Source organism: Nannospalax galili, unplaced genomic scaffold, assembly GCF_000622305.1.
Source record: "Nannospalax galili isolate Female #2095 unplaced genomic scaffold, S.galili_v1.0 scaffold1951, whole genome shotgun sequence".
Taxonomy (NCBI): domain Eukaryota; kingdom Metazoa; phylum Chordata; class Mammalia; order Rodentia; family Spalacidae; genus Nannospalax; species Nannospalax galili.
Genome location: NW_008329136.1, coordinates 1,020,371 through 1,040,264, shown reverse-complemented (window position 1 = coordinate 1,040,264; position 19,894 = coordinate 1,020,371). Strand labels below are relative to the sequence as shown.

The following is a 19,894-nucleotide window of genomic DNA, read 5'->3' as shown; positions in this document are numbered from 1 at the left end:
TTATTTTCTATTTATGTGTATGAGTGTATTGCCTGCATATGTGTAAGTGCACCTGTGTCATACAATGCCCATGGAGATCAGAAGAGGGTGTTGGATCCACTAGAGCTGGATGGAGTTAGAAACTAGTGTTACAAATGCCATGTGGGTGCTGGGGACTGAACTTGGGTCCTCTATAAGAGCAGCCAATGGTTTTAACTGTTGAGCCATCTCTCTAGCCCAGAGGCACATCTTAAGTTTAAAACAAAAGAAAACCAAAAAAGCTATTTGGCATAATATGAGAACCCATCATCTGAAGTACTTGTTGGGGCTGAAAGTGGTTTGGGTTTCACATTTTTTTCAGATGTTGGAATAGTTGCATGTTCTTAATGAGCTGTCTTGTGAATGGGACCCTAGCCTAAACATGAAGTTAATTTGCTTCATATACACCTTATACATATAACTTGAAAGTAATTTTTAATGTTATGCATGAAAAAAATCTTATGATACAAGATTTTCAGTTCACAGTATATATTGGTATTCAAGAAGATTTGGAATTTGGATCATTTTTTATTTTTGGATTAGGAATATATTTTACCTGTAGTATATGTACTATGCTACCCATTTGGGTGGAAGAAGAAGAAATTGAATAATATATTTATCTTTATTTGAATGTCCATGTAAAAATGTCTAGCACGGTAAATAGAGGTCACAGTAAGCTACCTGTTAGAGGGAAATGAATGGGCAGGTGGGGTCCAGAGGGCCCTTTCACTGCTTTATACTTTTTAGAGTATAATACCTGTTTAAATGAGTAAATGTGTATTATAACATGTATATTTAACTTATGATTAAAGGTTTTAGGCATAATTTTAGATAATGAGTTATTAGTTGTTTGTTTTATTCAGTAACCCTGAATCATGATGTACAAAGGCAGGGCATCACTGGGATAAACAGATGGTGTGCTGTAGTTCATTGGCTGAAGGAATCAGGTTGGTTGTGCTGTAGTGTAGTGTGAATACTCTGCTGACTCTGCCCCATACTCGGATTTTATCTGTTCCTCTGTTTATATTTCCTATAAATTGGAATTGGTTTGACCAGATTCAGGTTAGTTTTTCATTTGCTAGGGTTTTTGTTGTTTTGGCGGTGGGGGGGCAACATTTCTTTAAGTATTATGGTCTCTCTTCTGGCACAGAGTGTCTTGTTATCCTTTTTTTTTTCTGATTTTAGCAGCCATTGCTGATCACTTTCGCCATTTCATTTGTTCTTTATACAGAGTGAAGAGAACAACCTTGCTCACATGCTCTGGTTACTCTGTTACCATTATTTTTGACCTTCAGGAGTCTTTAGAAATGTCCTATGCAGACTGGGGGTGGCTCAGTGAGTAAACTGCTGGCTGCATGAACATGAGATCTGAGTTCCTCTCCATCATCCACATGGAGAATGGTGTGGTGAGCCTGGGCTATGTGAGACTGTCTCAAAAGTGTTTTTAGTTAGCTGGGCGTGGTGGTACACACCTGTAGTCCCAGCACTTGGGAGGCAGAGGCAGGCAGATCTCTCTGAGTTCAAGGCCAGTCTACATAGTGAGTTCCAGGACAGCTGGGGCTACAGGGACACCCTGCTTCAAAAAGACAAAAAAAAAAAAAAAAGTGTTTTTAAATCAGATAAAAAATAAAATCTTATTTTAAAACATTTTTTTAAAGCCTTAATTATGTGTATTTTATATTTCATTAGGTTGTTTTTCCGATGTGCTAGAAGTAAGGCAGAGGGGAAACACTGGTGTGGAAACATTCCATGGCAGGTACGAATTATTTACCTGTTTTCTTTAAAATATTTATTATTTCTATTTTATGTGTATGACTGTATTGCCTACATGTGTGTGAGTGTACCTGTGTTGTATAATCCCTGCAAAGTCAGAAGAGGGTGTTGAATCGCCTGGAACTAGAGTTATGGATGGTTGTTAGCCTCCATGTGGGTGCTGGGATCTGAACCCAGGTCCTCTGCAAGAGCAGCCAGTGCTCTTAACCACCAAGGCATCTCTCCAGCCTCTCACCTGTTTTCAAATCTGTTAAGACTGTCTAATGTGTGGTTTTGACAGAAAACACCTTCAAGTCCATATAAACTGGTTGGCTTTCATCAGACTGTCTTCTGAAAGAGCTTTCTTTAAGATAGACTTTTCACTTTTCAAAGACTATTAATTCAAAGAACTATTATATTCAAGGTTTAGTTGTTTGCCTCCTATTTTACTTAAATATTTTTCAGCATTATAAAAGCAGTCAGTAGTCTCCTATTTAGGAAAAAGAAAGACACACTTCATCATTTTTTATTTAAAGATTAATTTATTTTTATTTTATGTGTGCATGCCTGAGTTTATGTATATATATTCTACCTGTGCAGATTGCCTGTAGAGGCCAGAAAAGGGTGTCAGATCCCCTGGAGCTGGAGTTACAGGTGGTTGTTAGCTGCCGTGTAGGTGCTAGAAACTGAACCTGGGTCCTCTGAAAGAGCAACAAGTACTCTTAACCATTGAGCCATTGAGCCATTTCTCCAGGACCCCCCCCCCCTTTGTTTTGAGACAAGCTCTCAGTATGTAGCTCTGGCTGGGTAGGAACTCCCTATGTAGATGAGACTGACCTTGAACTCACAGAGATCTGCCAGCTTCTGCCTCTTGAGTGCTAGGATTAAAAGTATGCCCTACTGCTACTTGGGGACTGGAGAGATGGCTTAACTGTTAAGAGTACTGGCTGCTGTTCCAGAGGACCAGGGTTTGGTTCCCAGCACCCACATGGTGGCTAACAATCATTCCTAACTCCAGTTCCAGGGGATTGACACCCTCTTCTGGCCTCCATAGGCATTATATGCATGAGAACACTTATACATATATGGAGATAAAACATTTACACACATAAAATGAAAATAAAATTTAAAAGGTGTATGTTACCAAACCTGGCTTCCCATCTTTTTTGTTTTGAGACAGGATCTCACTATGTAGCCCTTGACTGGCCTGGAATTCACTGTGTAGACTAGCTTGGCCTTAAACTCACAGAAATCCACCTGCCTCTGTCCCTTGAGTGCTAGGATTAAATGTGTATACCACCATGCCTAGCAAAAAGCAAGTTTTCTTAACTGCTGAGCTACCTCTGTAACCCCTGTTCTCATCTTTTTCTAGATCAATGTTTACTTGACTTTGGTATATACTAAGTGTAACTCTTAAGGCCCTCCAATATTAAAAGTAGAAAAGTCTTTATATCCATTGTATGGGGACTAGGCCAAGAAGTGGTAACACTTGCAGAGAATAGTTTCCCTGAGAAATATACATTGTGGCTGTTGTGAAAGTCAGAGCAGTTTGGTTTCCTCTCCACTTTCCATTGAGTCCTAGAAAGGAATGATCAGGGACAAAAAAGGAGCGAAGCCCTGGAAGAAATTAATTATTTGTGAATTTGGCACCTCTTTTGAAACGCAGAAACAATACCAGGAATGGACTGTATTTAACTGTGTTTCAATTTCCTCTAAAAAGGAATTTTCAATACAAAGGTCGCCTTATTTTTTATTACAATTAATTATTTTCATTGTCTTTAGGATCCTAACTCTAAAGAACATTCTATAGCCAGTAAGTCCCAGCATGCATCTGAACCATTTCCTCGTCCTTCCAGCCAGCCAAAAAATCCTTTCAAGGTGCTTAACAAGAATCAAAAACCAGCTCTCTGGAAACAGTTTGTCAAAGGAGAAGATGAGGGAAAGACTGTTGATAAGAAGTCAAGGGAAAACAGAGACCAGTTGTTGGATCAAAAGAAAGAACAGAAGCCAGACTCTAATTACTGGACGGAGAAAGAACTCTCTTCTGACCCGGTAAAGAGACAATCTGGAGTTGAAGAGAGGCAGCAAGATGAGAAAACAGAGCTCCAGTGCAAAGCAAAGGACACTGCAGGAATTGCATCCAAACAGGACCGTGAGACTACACTGAGAGGAGCTTCTGTGTCTCCTCAGATGTCAGGCGATGGGAGTCTGGATGTCCGAAATGAGTCAGAACATTTTAGAGAACAGGAAACCCAGCTTTTGCCTCAGAATATTCCCAGTCAGAACCCATTAAGCCAGACTCAGAAAGGAAGACACCTCAGCAAGAAGCACCTCAAGAACTGGGAGACCAAAGAAACAAAGGCAACAGATGCTCCAAGTGTACAGGCCTCCCAGAAAAGGCTGCCTCAGGGGCATTTCCAAGCACCTTCTGAGACTGGTGGGCCTGCTCCCAGAGGACTGGTAGCATCTAGGCTTTGCTTGGGAGAGGAACACCGTGCTCCCTCCAGCAGTGATGACAGTGGGGAAGAGGATGATGTTTCCAGTGAGCCAGGGACCCCCCTTCTCTTTGACTTAAGTATGGATTCACAGAAGACAGCAAACCTTCAAATTCCTGATCAAAGCATACAAAAACAAATACCTGTTGCTTCAGGTGTTTCCAAGAAGGAATCATCTGACCCAGCAGCCCAGCGTGCGTACCTTACAACACAACTGAAACACAAGAAGGTAAGTCTTGACCTTTGTTTGTTTCCAAGGTAAGAATGTTGCTTCCTTTCGACAGCCAGGAGACCCTCAGAGTTCAGTGGGTTCGTGAGAAGGCTGTGTAGGTGGATGTTTAGTTTCTGCCTTTTCCTATGTTTATGTTTGGGCTTACTTAGTAAACTACCTGCATTTTTGTTTTGTTTTTCAATCTTGTGTTTTATATACATAATTAAAACACTGTAATTTCAGAATCATTTATTTATTTTTATTTTTTGTGTATGAGTATTTTGCCTGCATTTATGTAAGTAAATGTGTGCAGTGCCTTTGAAGAGGCCAGAAGAGGGTGTGAGATCCCCTGGAACTGGAGTTATGGACAGTTGTGAACTGCCATGTGGGTGCTAGGAACTGAATGTGGGTCTTCTGCTAGAGCCACCAACTGGGGACATAGTGTCCAAATACTTGGAGCCTATGGGGGACATTCTCATTCAAACCATCACATTTAAGGTATTTTAATCTGATGCTGTCCCTTTAACAACTTGAGAGGCCAGTTCCATTTGAAGAATTTGTTTCTCAGAGCACGTTGGCAGTGGTAAACATCCAGGCTCTTCCAGACAAGGGTGAGAAGTTGTTCAAGCAAATCCAGGTGTTGGAGGAAGCACTTGGTGCTCTCGCTCTCTCCTCAGAGGAAGGTAAGATGGGGTTTTGTCTCAGAACTCACAATTTTTGTAAACCTGAAAGAGGCATTTTGATAATGTGTTGATTTATTCCCATTTTGTTGTCTGTCTCTGAACTTTCTTCTATATGATATTATAATTTATAAAAACATTCTCCAGGCTGGGCGTGGTGGCACATGCCTTTAATCCCAGCACTTGAGAGGCAGAGGCAGGCAGATCTTTGTGAATTCGAGGCCAGCCTGGTCTACATTGTGAGTTCTAGGACAGCTGGGGCTACAGGGAGACCCTGTCTCAAAAAAAAAAAAAAAAAAAAAAAAAAAAAAAAAAAATCTCCTGATTCCTTTGGTCTGTGTTTAAGCACAAAGTACTGCATTCTTTTTTGTTTTGGTCTTTCTGAGACAGGGTCTCCCTGTAGCCCCAGAGATCCACCTGTCTCTGCCTCTGCCTATTGCCTGGCAAAGTACTGTGTTCTTTAGGACGCCTTTCCCAGCTTATTGGAATGGTAGTGATCCCACCCTCTCCTGACGACGTATTCCCTTTACTTGCTTTTCTAACTTTAGTCTATTCTTCCCTTGTGTGTTGAGCAGGAACTAAGGAGATATGTAGCACTCAAGTACCACAACAGCGTAACTTCGCTAAAACTGCTGCTGACCCTCCACACCTTGTGCCTCCCCAGCCCCTTCCCAGCCATCAAGTCCAGTCTGTGGGCTCTCTAGGACCAAAGGCAAGCCACCAGGGAACTACTGAAGGATCCAGTCAGTGCTTGGAAGGTAAGATCCAAGGACCTGACCCTGCTGTGAGGAGCTGCTCCATCAGTTAAATGCTGCCTAGCAGATTTCTTTGTGCCCATTAGAAGGGGAAGCCATTCTTGGGTTGAGAGCTGCACGTATGTTAGAGATCATGATTCTCAGCAGAGCTTTGCATAGTTCCCTTAGGTCTCTGTGAGACCAGGGACTGTTACTGTCTTTCTGTTTTTGTTTTTGTTTTTGTTTTGGTCTTTTTGAGACAGGGTCTCCCCGTAGCCCCAGCTGACCTGGAACTATGTAGACCAGGCTGGCCTTGAACTCACAGAGATCCACCTGCCTCTGCCTCCCAAGTGCTGGGATTAAAGGCGTGCGCTACCATGCCTGGTGACTGTTACTGTCATACCACTGTGTGCTCATCCATCAGCCCAACGGCTGGCACATAGGAGTCACCAGATAATGCTTGTACGTGAAAACTCTAGTTTACATCATTATAAGATAGGAGAGAACAGCTAACATTTTTATTCTTTCCTGTGTGAAGGTGGTGGTTGGGTGGATGGGGTGAAAGTTGAGGCAGAGCAGAAGAGTGACACAAGTGGAGACCAGTGACTTAGAGACCCACAGAAAGTCAAGTTTCTCCCATTTACATTTAGAGATGTAAAAAGTTGAAGAGCAGTATTGACAGGGAGTCAGATAGATGGGGTGTCATTTGAATTAAGGCCGTTCTAAAAGAGAATAGAGAAAACGCAGTTGTTCATATAGCAATTTTAGCTGCTCAGGGAGCCCCTTGGGAATGTTGCTTATGTTACAGCAATATTCCGTTACATAATGGTGACAGAGTCACCTTGGGCAACATCAGATTATGGCAGGTTATTGAGATAAAAAGTATGTGATTAGTCTTGGAAAGAATTTAATTTTAATTTCAGCTATTTAGTCTCCCTTTGTCTAGAAACTTTTCCTTAGAATGCTTTTTCCTTAAAGTTGCAAACAGCTGAAATGTCTGTAGTTACTAACTGGGTAATTCATCTGTGTAGGGAGTAGGTGAACAACACTGATACACAGCCAGCTCATGACCTACCCTCAGGGATCGTCTCTCTGCCTACTCAGACTTCAATAGATGACTTCTAGCACAGCTTTGCTTCTTTGAATCCAGGAACCTTTTCTTCCAAAAATACTGTATGGCATGACCTTTTTGTCCACTTCCTTTTCAAACCTGAAAAATAAGTTATCATAAAGAAGATTTGGCTGTATGTTTAGAGCCATGGTAAAGTGCTTGCCGATCATGTTTAAAGCCTTGAGTTCAATCTTCAACTCTTGAAAAAAAATTATAGATCATTTTGTCTTATATTATAGTCATTTCTGTGGTTAAACAGAATGGGGTAGAGAAGCCTAGGAGGCTAGTTGAGGCTTGACGCCAGAGGTTTTAGTCAGTGCAGGTCTGTTACCTGTCAGATAATTACATTTTTAAAGGTCTAACCCGAACATACTACTTGTTCTATTGTTCTGTTTAAGAAAGGGTCTCATGTATCTCAGTTTGTATGATATTGGGGATGAGACCCAGAGCTTTGTGTATTTTAGGCCAGCCTTCTACCAACTGCACTACATCCCAGCCCTCTGATTTATGACATATTTGGATACCACTTGTTTGTATCTAGACCATAAGAACCAAGATCGCCTTCATACTGTGTGGAAAATTACAAGTGAAGCCATTGATGAACTACATCGATCACTGGAGTCATGTCCTGGTGAGACAGCAGTGGCAGAAGATCCAGTTGGCTTGAAGGTGAACCAAGAAGACTAACAGTCGAGGGTATCCAACACCCCTGGAGAGAGACCATGGTGAAACTGCCAGCAGAGTGCCATGCCCATGTATTTTTTCTGAAGATAGATGCTTTAGTGGCTTCCCTGTAGTATTTCCTACTATTTTGTTGAACAGTGAAAATAGTAACAAAACCCTCTTTAAAAAGTCATAAGATTATAAATTGCTATAACAGTAAAGGGTCCACGTATTGAGTTTTGTTAGGTGCTCTAGGATGCAAAAGAATTGTTATGTTTAATGAACTACTTGGGGCATCATATATATATAACAAATATATTATGTATATATAACAAAAGTGACTAAGGTGGAGATAAAGAGTGGACTGCAGTATACCATAGACCGTATACAAAGTACAAAAGGAACTCAAGGAAAACATCATTTGAGTCAGTATTTGTTGACTGACTGCTTTATACCTTCAAAAGATGGCGAATCTTTAGAGAGCTAAGAGGATAAAAACATCTTTAGAGAAATGGTGGTTAGGGAGGAGATGCAGACATTGGTATTAAGTGATGGCCAGGCATCCTCACTACCTGAGCTGGGAGAAACATGATGCTACTGAGTAGGGAGAATCCCTTGCTGTTGGAGCCTAGCATTGGCAAAATAACTTACATTTAAATAGCTGAACATACATTGTGCAGTTAAGATAGAATTCTGAGCAGGACTGTTTTATAAAAATTACTTTTCTCAGAGTATAAAGTAAACTGCAATGCAAAAAGACTAGAAGGAAGTCACTAAGTCAAAGGATATTGAAATTTATGAGTAGCAATCCAGACTGGGATATTGGGTAGAGAGGAGAATCAGATTTAAGAGATAACCAGGAAAAAACAGAATGGCTAGTAAAAGTTGCATGACAGAGGTTTGATTGCATTCAGTAGAAACTGACTTCTAATCAAGGAGACAAACTTGGACTTTTAATGAGGATAGAGACATGGATGGGAGTATCCTAATAGAAATGCTGCACATTAGCCATAAACCAAGGCTTGAGCTTGGGTGGACAGGTGAACAAGTAGTCCATGACAGCAGGTAGATAGACAACAGTTAGATGGATAACCTGTACAAAATGAGTAGAGTGAAGTCATAACCTCAGGAATTATACTGACATTTGACTCTTTTTCCAGGTCCCTTTGCTGTTGCACCAGAAGCAGGCATTAGCCTGGTTACTGTGGCGGGAAGGTCAGAAGCCACAAGGGGGGATTCTGGGTAAGTGTGGTATTATTATAAGAGCCAGCTATTATGTCAAGTGTACTGTTTTTTTTTTTATTTTTATTTTTATATATAATGCTGTTGCAAATCTGAGGAAGGCACTATGATTTTCCATTTTACAAATAGGGAAACTAAAGTGTAGAAATTTTAAGCAACTTGCTCAAAAATGCATAACTAGCAAAAGGGGTGTTGGTAGCAAGTAGTAGTGACTAATGGGCTGACTAGCAGAGGGACTAGCAGAGGGTTTGTTCTGTGGTGGTCCCCATAACCTCGGGGAGCTGTGGAATGAGGCTGGAGACCACAGTGCAGGAACAGTGGCAACAGCCACATCACAAACTGGTCATGACTCTCTGTGTTCAAGGAAACTAAGGCCACCCCAACACCAGCTGAATCTACCCCAGGCTCAGTGATTTGCAGTAGGACTCACAGCATTTGGTTCCTCTCACAGCTGTGAATTATATACAGATCAAAATCAACAAAAGGCTCATGAAGAAAAATCCAGGGGGACATTAGGCATAAGCTCTGGATTCTTCTCTCAGCAGAGTCACATGGGTCACATTTAGCTGCTTAGTAGTAAATTGTGGGATGTTTCCAACCATAGAAGTATTCAGTGCACAAGAGTTTTTATAGGGAGCTGGTCACATAGCCTGGTAGGTACCAAAATTCCATACTCCCAGAAGGAAAGGGTATTCAGTATAAACCACATTGTTTATACAAATGGTGCAGCAAAGTGAGTCACTCTTACCAGTTCTGAAATGTGAAAACCCTCCCTGAATGTAAATTTCCACAGGGTAGCTAAGGCCTTATGGTGTAAGCAGCTTTTTAAGGGTTAGTGGACAGGCCTGCTATGCTGAACCTTGCATAGTGGCAGGGGCAGAATTTGAATCATAGCCTATGCTCTTATGTTTTATTTCTGCTTTACCAGAATGAATATTTTGAGTGACTATACCAGCTTAATGGCTGAGCCTGAATGCCATGCTCTAATAAAATGGAGAAATAGTGTGGTAAAGGGAATGAAGAACAAGCTTGACAAGCTCAGTGGCTGGCACAGGGACAGTGTTCAAGAAGTGTTCATTTATGAGCTTCTTTAATTATCAAGTAAGGGCATGGAGGACTTTCAACAACTCTAGAAGTGTGGTGGCACCAGTAAAGTAGGTGATAGGATATGTTTACTAGATGTTTTTGCTTTTGGAAATAACAGATAAAAGACCAGGCATGGTCATCAAATGAAATAATCTACTGTTAGATAAATAATAGTGTAACACGGAGACCTAATTATAAGAGTTAACTATCACTGTAATAAATGTCTGGCCTGAGTCTTCAAACAAATAGCAAGAGATCATCTTCGTAAAAAAATTAAGAATTCACTGGGGTAGGTAACTGGAGTGGCCCTGGCAGTGTCTACCAGAGAAGTCTTCTCTTGAAGTCATGTTGATTCTTTGACCAACATAATTCTTTCTTTTAACTGGGTCTTTATTTTCTAGCGGATGACATGGGCTTAGGAAAAACTCTGACAATGATTGCACTCATCCTGACCAAGAAGAATCAAGAGAAAAGCAAGGAAAAGGACAAAGCCGTGACTGTGACGTGGCTTTCCAAGGATGGTAGATATAAGCACCTACTACCATTTCCAACCTCATTTGAGCAGCAGAGGGGAAATTTTTGTGCTACAAAGGAGACCTTTGGTCATGTTTAATCTACTAGAAAACTAGAATTGGATTATTTTCTAGTGTTATTTCTGATGCTGAACATGCTAATTATTTTTTCCCTTTTAATTAAACTTTGCTTGATCTCTGATTAGAAAAACAATTCTGGAGTTAGGTGAGGCTCTAGGAGACTTCATTCAAGCATAGTAACTTCAGTAACTTTGTGCTAATGATGTTGGAGATAAATACCAGGGTAGACCCAAATTAATGTATTTTTTTTTTAAGGAGATCTGTTAGGAACTCACATTTTAACATTTGTAGTGAAACTGATTTCCATGTTTCTGAAATTCCAGAGATTTCTAGACCATAGGCAATTTTAGCCTTATCTCAGCTGTTTTTAAAATGTAGCTTCATCCATACTTTTATATATTTTCTATAAGTATCATGCAAATTACTATATACAGAAGCGCAGCTTCTCCTGTGATGGTTATGTGGGTAGATGTTTGTGTTTGTGGCTGTCTGCTCTCAGGGCCTGTGATGAGCATTGCTGCAGCTGGGCCCTTCGCCCTGCATGGAGCAGCACATGTACCTACATGGGGATGAGGGACACTGGTACTGAGTATTCTGTTACTAAATGGTACTATATAAAGTGCACCACATAATGTGCAATGCCCAAGGAGGGTAGAAGAGGGTTTTGGATGTCCAGGTACTGGAGTTAATGGATAGTTGTTAACTGCCATATAGTTGCTGAAAACTGAAACTGAGTCCTGTAAAAGCATCCAGTGCTCTTAATACTGAACCATGTCTCCAGCCCCTTGGAAGAGGGTTTTTATACTTATATATTAGCTCTAATTAACACATAGTAATTTTTACTTATATTTTACTTGGAAGTACATGAAATTATAATTTTCTGGAAAAAAATACTGATATTAATCAGTAATGAGTCATTATTAACCTGTAAATGAGTCAGCTAAGGAGGCGTAAGAAATGTTCTGGCTTCTGCCTCTGGCCACTGTGGAAGGCCATTGTTGTTTAAACTGGGTCATGCACTGCCCACTTCCCTCCCCATCTTTAGACTCACTCTGACACTTTTATAGGAGAAAATAAATGATGAGATGTTTTGGTTTAAAAGACCATCTCTTTCATTTCTTATTCTGTTTGCTCTGTGAAGTAATAAAACAACAGTTCAAATACTGATTGAAGGCTCAGCAGTTAAGAGCACTGACTGCTCTTGCAGAGGACCCAAGTTCGATTCCCAGCACCTATGTGGTGGCTACCAACCGTCCTTAACTCCAGTTCCAGGGGAATCCGAAGCCCTCTTCTTACCTCCGTGGCATTGCACAACATGGGTATAGTCACATACATGTAGGCAATGCACTCGTACACATAAAATATTTAATTTTTTTTAAATTAAAAAAATAATAAAATTAAAAAAAATTGATTGAAGGAATAAAGCCATTCAAGAGAAAGTGGTAATACCCTAAAGAAGTTAAAGGTTGCCTAATGAGTATAACTAGTGATTATTTCCCCCTCAAGACTCCTCTGACTTTACTTCCCTTGGAACACTAATTGTCTGCCCGGCTTCCCTCATCCATCACTGGAAGAATGAGGTAGAGAAACGTGTGAGCAGCAAACTCAGAGTCTACCTCTACCATGGGCCAAACCGGAATCGGCATGCAAAAGTGTAAGTTAGAAGTGCTTGGAGGCATCCATAACTCAGCTAAGGAGTCCTGTAGCTTTTCCTGTTTGCCTGTTTCTTCCCTTAGTCAGACTAATCATTATGTGTGGAGACCTAGGCAGATTTTCATTCTTGTCACCAAACAGCTTTAGCACTCTGTACTAAGATTTATCTTGAGATCCATTGGCTTTACTTTGCTGTGTGCTGGTGGTCACTTTCCTGCAAAAGCTGCCATGTGAGAAGCCTGCAATGCCTGAGTTGTCCACCAGGTGGCAGCAGCAGCCCTGATAAATGAGGAGCTGTCAAGGTAGTCTGTCAGGTTCTGAGTCTAGAACTCACATTCTTATTCTCTGAGTGTCAAAGGAACCATCCTAGTCTTAAAAGTCATCCTGGCCAGGTGTGGTGGTGCACACCTTTAATCCCAGCACTTGGGAGGCAGAGGCAGGCGGATCTCTGTGTCAAGGCCAGCCTGGTCTACATAGTGAGTTCCAGGACAGATGGGGCTACAGGGAGACCCTGTCTCAAAAAAAAAAAAAAAAAAAAAAAAAAAAGACCGAAAACAAGGCATCCTGATAACATTCTTCCGTTTAGTTGCTATAGGCTGTGTGTATGTATATATTTTTATGGCTGTATTTTTTATATATAAACTATTTCAACAAGTTTTAGATTTAAGAGTTTAGGATGCAGAATAGTTAGAACCTACTTAAAATTCCTGAAGGAGGATGCTTGGGAGGGAGAAAAGTTACCCTAGATGTAATCTTAATCTTTGCTTTTTGGTTTTTGGAGGTTGTTGTTTGTCTCCAGGGCTAAGGATTGAACTTAGAGCCTTGAGCATGCTGGGTGAGCACTCTCCCACCGAGCCACATTCAGGCCTGTCTTTTGGTTTAAAGGAACTGTTTTCTGTTTCTGTTTTAGTTACTTTTTTTTTGCTGTAATAAAACACCACTTTTGGAAGAAAGTATATTTTGGCTTACGAAGGATCCGAGTCCTCCATGGTGGGGAGGCTTCGCAGCAGCTGTGAGCTCACAAACTGGAAGTGGGGCAGGGCTATGAACTCAAAGCCTGCCCAATGACATGCTTCCTCCAGCAAGGCCACACCTCCTAAAGATTTCATGACCTCCCCCAAACAGCGCCACCAAGTGGGGACCAAGTATTTAAACACTTGAGCCTATTTGGGATATTTTTTATTCAAAACACCACAGTTCCTAATTTGTGATGTGAGGATCCAAGGTGAATACTTGGTGCTTAATTATGGATGAGAGAACCTTGTTCCTCTCCTAAGTAATCTCTTATATATTTTATAGCCTACAGAACAGGATGAGTGTCTTCTGGGGCTGAAGTGCAAGATTGACCTTAACTCTTAAAAATATACCTGCTCTCATGACAGGGAGTCACTTTAAAAGTAAGATATCAATGCAGTAGTGGCAGAACTGTAGTCGTCTGATGCCTGCCTTTGCTCTGAGTCTTTATTTAGAAGTAGATTGGAGTTCACGTGATTTGCTCTTGGAGCATAACTGACTTGGAATTCAGAATGTGCCAGTCACATGGGAGTCATTCTCAGTTATACTTCTTTATATGTGCTACTCATGCATTTGTGGATGGTGCTACCTCTGAATTAGGCATATCATTTTACCAAAAGAATTTATTGATGTCTCTCAGGTGCACAATATTGGACTTCATTGGAATAAGATTTGTGCCTTTAATAAGAACTTGTATGTGTAAATAATGTAGGAAAGGTAAACTGAATGCTTACAGCATATTCTTCTGCCCAAAACTAAATTAATGACTTTTTACAAAGCTATTATAAAGTGGTGGAGAGAAAGTACCATTGGAGTGGGATTAACAGTGCTTTGAAGGTATTTTATTAAACACAGTGTCCAATCCTGTCCCAGGTCATGTCAAAGTTTGAATGACTACAGCTGGAGATTTTCCTTTCTGACTCACTGGGTGGAAGAGGGCTGTTTTAGCTATAATGAGCAGACTGTAAAAGTGATTGAGATTGGTAAGAGCCAGGTGGTAAAATTTAGTTTTACAAACATGGATTTTGTGTGTGTGTGTATGTGTGTGTATACACATGTATACGTGTACCAAGGACATGTTAGTCAATTCTGCTAACCTTCCCATCCTAGGTGCTTGTTTTGCTTTTGCAGTATTGGGAATTGAACCCAGGGCCTTGAGCATTCTAGGCAAGCCCCCTACCACTGAGCTATATACTCAGCTCTCTAGGCATTTATATATTTATTAGAAGTCAACTCTACCTCTTCGGAAAGTCTTCAGAAGGATTGGTTACACTTTGCTTTGTGTTATGTCCATACAGACTCTCTACATATGACATTGTGATTACTACCTATAGTCTTCTGGCCAAGGAGATTCCCACAACGAAGCAAGAAGGAGAGGTCCCAGGTGCAAATCTCAATGTGGAGGTGAGGCTTGGTGGGGATACCAGGGAAGCTAGAGCCACACATAGTCTAGCAGTAGTCATTACAACCTCAGAGATAGCAAAGGTATCTTCTTGCAAGATGAAGAATGCTCCAAATAGTCCACCTTGTGGAAGTGACTCATTCTTTCCATTTGTCTTTCTTCTAGACATGCACCTTAGTAATAAATGAATACTTGGCACAAAGTTCAGCTGTGTTTTAGAAGTAAAGAAACCTGCACTATAATTGTGATAGTAATAATCATGCATGAATACAGAGTCTCACTTGTTATTTGTCTTAGAATATGTGGAGTATACTCTTCTGGTATTTTTTTTTATCTTTTGGAGACAGGGTCTCCCTTTAGCCCCAGCTGGCCTGAATTCACAAAGATCCACCTGCCTCTGCCTCCCAAGTACTGGGATTAAAGTCATGTGCCATCACACCTGGCTTCTTGTGGTATTCTTTATATTTTATCTGCAGACTTGTATTTAGTACATGAATCTGTTATTCCCTCCCTCTCCTCTACCTCCCAGAAAGGGCCTTGCAAATATTAGGGCTACAGATGGGATCAGAAGCTAACCTTGAAAAATTCTTGAGTGTTTGCAGGCAGATCCAGGGAATCTGTTTATGTAATGTAGGGGCTTTAGTGTATAATTTTTGTGGGTATTTCCATAGATTTCTCTATTTGATGATCTCTAGAGTACTTCTCCAGCTCATGACCAACCTTAGATTCCTCGGTGCTTCTCCATGGCTCTTGAGATAAATCCCAAATTCCTTTACATAATGCATCCAGTATTTTATGATCCTGCCTTGCCTCTGTCCCTCATCTCTCCTCACCTGCTCCCTCCCTGTGGCACCTCACACTCAGTCATGCCATCATACCTTCCATCCTCTGGTCACACATTCGTTCGCCCCTGAATACAGTGCTTTGGCACCACTCCTTTTCCTAGGTAAATTTCTTTCTAGCCTTTTGCAGAAAACTTTCTGTACTGCTCCCTACCCACCATTTAGATGAGTGCCTCTCCTAGCACTTTGTGTTTACGTAGTTGTAGTGCTCCGTGTACTCAGCAGATGTGGGGGCTATTTACGGAATCAGTGATGAAGCAGTACACAAGTAGCTAGATTTCTTCTGTCCTGTACTGAGTGACTTTCTGCATGTAGCTCATGTTGTGATTAAGTTTTTCACTTTTGCTAGAGTTTGAGCTCCTTGAGGATAGGAACTGTTCTTTATGTTTGGCTTAGCAGCTTACAAGTTAAAGTTATAATAGTTCAGTAAATTTTAATTTTTTTATAAATATTTTATTATTTTTATTCTATGAGTAGGAGTATGTTGCCTGCATATATGTAAGTGTATCTGTGTCATGCAGTGGCCACGGAGATCAGAAGAGGGTGTCAACTTCCCCTGGAACTGGAATTACAGACAGTTGTTAGCTACCATGTAGGTGCTGAAAATTGAACCTGGGTCCTTTGCAAGAGCAGGTGGTGCTCTTAACCACTGAGCCATCTCTCCAGCCCCAAATCTTAGTAAATTTTTAATAACTTGAGTAACTATGTTTCTGAGTGAGTTTGCAGCCTTATATGTAGTGTATTCCTGGTCAAATGTTATTGATGCCATTGCTGAATGTGGGTTGAAAGAATAAATGAAAACTCAAATTATGAAACATTTCACTCTTAAGCATTTTAAGTTCAAAGACTGAGACTTAAGTGACCTGTATATTTGAACTTGTTGAACAGGTTCTGCTCTTGGTTTCTCAGCTGATTCAGTTCAGTGGATCTAAGCAAATTAGAGGTTGGAGTGGGTCCCCAGCACTTGTTGATGTGCCCTTGGCCCTAGAGCACGTACATATTCCATACTGCTGTTGGCTAGCACTCATGTTTTTTTCCAGGGCATCTCTGCACCATTGCTTCAAATTGTCTGGGCCCGAATCATACTGGATGAAGCTCACAATGTGAAGAACCCTCGAATACAGACATCCATTGCTGTGTGTAAGCTACAAGCCCAAGCCCGGTGGGCTGTCACTGGAACCCCCATTCAGAACAACTTGTTGGATATGTATTCACTGCTGAAGTGAGTAAACTCTTTCATGTGCATGTGAACCCTGTATGAAACCCATAACCCTTCATCATTATTTCATGTCTTACAATAAAGCTGTGGTAAATCTGGATTATCTTGTGTAGCAGAGCAAACTTTACAGGCAAAAGAATGAATTTTTTTTTTTTGTCTTTTTGAGACAGGGTCTCCTTGTAGCCCCAGCTGACCTGGAACTCACTATGTAAACCAGGCTGGCCTTGACTCACAAAGATCTACCTGCCTCTGCTCGGATTAAAGGCGTGCACCACCAAGCCTGGCTAAGAATGAATATTTATGAAAAATATTGTTGATTGGATGGCTGATATCCAGACTTTGTTTATGCAAAAATATAGAGCAGATTGAATTAAAAGAGGTTAAAGTCATCTTTCTTCAATCCAGTAACTGTTCGGGAGTACTTTGCTTTAAAATATGTGGAGTGGGGGCAGAATTGGAATTTATTTGAGGCAAATAGAAAAGCAGGGTTTTTTTTTTATTATTTTATGTATTATTTTTATTTTATGTATATGAGTATATTGCCTGCATGTGTGTAAGTGCACCCATGTCGTGCATTGCCTGTGGAGTTCAGAATAGTGTTTGATCCCCTGGAACTGGAGTTAGAGATGGTTGTTAGCTACCATGTGGGTGCTGGGAACTGAACCCAGATCCTCTGCAACAGCAGCCAGTGCTCTTAACCACTGAGCTATCATCTCTCCAGTCCCCAAGAGGGCTGATTTTAAAATGCTGTCTTTTATTCAAGTCAACCCATAAAAGGCTGTGAAATTTCTTTGCTAGTGTTTGAAGCTTCAGTAATAAATTCTAGCTATTTGTTGTATGTCCTGTTGTGACTGTTATACGTTGTTCATGGGATGTGATTACTGACTTGAGTCCTTTTGGCTTGTCTAGCTGACATTTGCTATGAAATTTATTTATTTATTTATTGTCTTTTTGAAGCAGGGTCTCCCTGTGGCCCCTGTTGTCCTAGAATTCACTTTGTAGACCAGGCTGGCCTTGAACTCAGAGAGATCCGCCTGCCTCTGCGTCCCAAATGCTGGGATTACAGGCATGCGCCACCACGCCTGGCATGATGGATTGACAGACAACAGAAATTATGGTTTGGTTTCATTGTACGCCTTACTCTGAACATTTATTCCATTCCTCATACTTCTTCCCTGCTCTGTGCCCTTCCTTTCCCTATAAAAGATTTCTCCGCTGTTCTCCATTTGACGAGTTTAGTCTTTGGAAAAGTCAGGTTGACAATGGTTCAAAGAAAGGAGGGGAGCGGCTAAGCATCTTAACCAAGAGCCTTTTGCTGAGGAGAACAAAAGACCAACTGGATTCCACTGGCAAACCTTTGGTAATCAGATTTATACCTGTCCCTGGGGTGGCCAGGGAAGGAGTGTGACCATATCCTTGGGTTAAACAGCCATCTGCTGTGCTTTAGGAGCCCCTGCATCTCCCATTTCCTTGTGAGGAAACCTCAAGGCTGCAGTCCTGTTGGCGCTGTGTGTTAGCACAGTCCTATTGCTAGGAGGGATGGAAGTTGCTTTCCCAGGGTTGGCTAGAGTTCAGTGTCATTCTGAGAATTTGCTCTGAAGTATTCAGTTAATTCGCACTGCTTTATACCGGCTTCTTTTCTTATAGGTGGTGCTGCCCCAGCGTAAATTTCAGCTGCACCATTTAAAGCTTTCTGAAGATGAGGAGACTGTTTACAATGTCTTTTTTGTAAGATCAAGGTATATGCAGTGAAGAAGCACCTTCTCTCGTGTATTGCTTTATTTCTCTCTTGGCTTGGGAGTGAAATGAGGGTCATATTTCCTTAGGTTTCACTTATAGTTAAATCTCTATGTTATCCCCACCTTCACCCCAAACAAAAATAACAAAACACCAAACCCAAACTTCATAGTCCTTTTTTTGTTCCTTTTTTTCACCTTCCCCTCCTTACTCCATCTGTCTTAGACACATTGAAGGCAAAATTTGGACCTTACTCTTAATTGGCTTCTGTACATAGAGATCAGAGTATGGAATCTCTCTGTTCCTTTTAGGGCTGTTGGAAAATGAATTTCTTAGATCTTTCAGAAAGAAAAAAAAAAAAGCTACAGGGACTGGAGAGATGGCTCAGTGGTTAACAGCACTGGCTACTCTTGCAGAGGACCCAGATTAGGCTCCCAGCACCCACGTGGTGGATGACAACTATCTATAACTCCAGTTCCAGGGGCTCTGACCCCCTTTTCTGGCCTCCAGGAGCATTGTTTGCATGTGGTGGACTTAAATACATGCAGGCAAAACACTCAACTGACATAAAATTTTTTTAAAACTGCTTTGTTTATTCTTTCCATTTTCTCTAAACCGCTTGTTACTTCCTGAATTCCAGATTTGCTTCCTTCCACTTGGTGCTTTTAATTTCCAATGTAAATATGCTTTTTGTCTTTTTATACCTTATGCATATTAGCTTATTTTTAAAAGTTTTTGTTTTATAAATGACAATTATTATCGCATTACCTTTGGTCATTGTTTACTGGGCATCATTTAACAAGTCCACTTCTATAACTTGCCCAGGTCCCACTCTAAGCACAGTTTAAGCAGTGACTACTATAACCTGTAAGGTCTTAGTGGCCATAGTGTATGTTTTTTGTTTTTTGTTGTTATTGTTTTAACCTGAGACAGGTCAGCACTACAGTCCTATCTAAAAAGACATGAAAGTAGAGGCAGCCATCCTGGAAGAAGCCCTGATAATCCATTCAGCAGAGGTAAGTCAGGGGACATCTGAATATATAACACCTCTGAACTGTCCTTTACATAAGGCCTACTGATCTAAATTTCCTTTTATTTTCTGCATTATTAAAATATAGGAAGGCTGGGGCTGGAGAGATGGCCTAGAGGTTAAGAGCACTGGCTGCTGTTACAGAGGATCTGAGTTTAAATCCCAGCCCCTACACGGTGGCTAATAGCTGTCTATAACTCTAGTTCCAAGGGATCTGACACCCTCTTCTGAATGAATGAATGAATGAATGAATGAATGAATAAATAAATAAAATAAATGTAATGAATTATTTTCATTGGAGGGGAGGGAATGGAGGGTGGATTTGATCTAACACATTGTACTCATGCATAAACATTAAAATACATTTGTAAATTGAAAATACAAATAAAATTTTAAATGTAAAAGATAAAGT

The 19,894-nt window shown here is 40.8% G+C and overlaps 1 protein-coding gene across 2 annotated transcripts in view; it reads left to right on the top strand.

The window, feature by feature from the left end:
- Ttf2 (transcription termination factor 2) overlaps positions 1-19,894 on the top strand; it is a 48,893-nt gene that overhangs the window by 8,605 nt on the left and 20,394 nt on the right. For both annotated transcript variants that reach the window (XM_008832953.3, XM_008832950.3), the window contains exons 4-16: positions 1,708-1,774; positions 3,553-4,494; positions 5,045-5,159; positions 5,732-5,914; positions 7,543-7,670; positions 8,825-8,906; positions 10,394-10,513; positions 12,092-12,239; positions 14,551-14,656; positions 16,537-16,718; positions 17,922-18,075; positions 18,363-18,454; positions 19,386-19,468. In XM_008832953.3, coding sequence (XP_008831175.1) covers positions 1,708-1,774; positions 3,553-4,494; positions 5,045-5,159; positions 5,732-5,914; positions 7,543-7,670; positions 8,825-8,906; positions 10,394-10,513; positions 12,092-12,239; positions 14,551-14,656; positions 16,537-16,718; positions 17,922-18,075; positions 18,363-18,454; positions 19,386-19,468 — 2,402 coding nt within the window. The remainder of the gene's footprint in view (positions 1-1,707; positions 1,775-3,552; positions 4,495-5,044; positions 5,160-5,731; positions 5,915-7,542; positions 7,671-8,824; positions 8,907-10,393; positions 10,514-12,091; positions 12,240-14,550; positions 14,657-16,536; positions 16,719-17,921; positions 18,076-18,362; positions 18,455-19,385; positions 19,469-19,894) is intronic.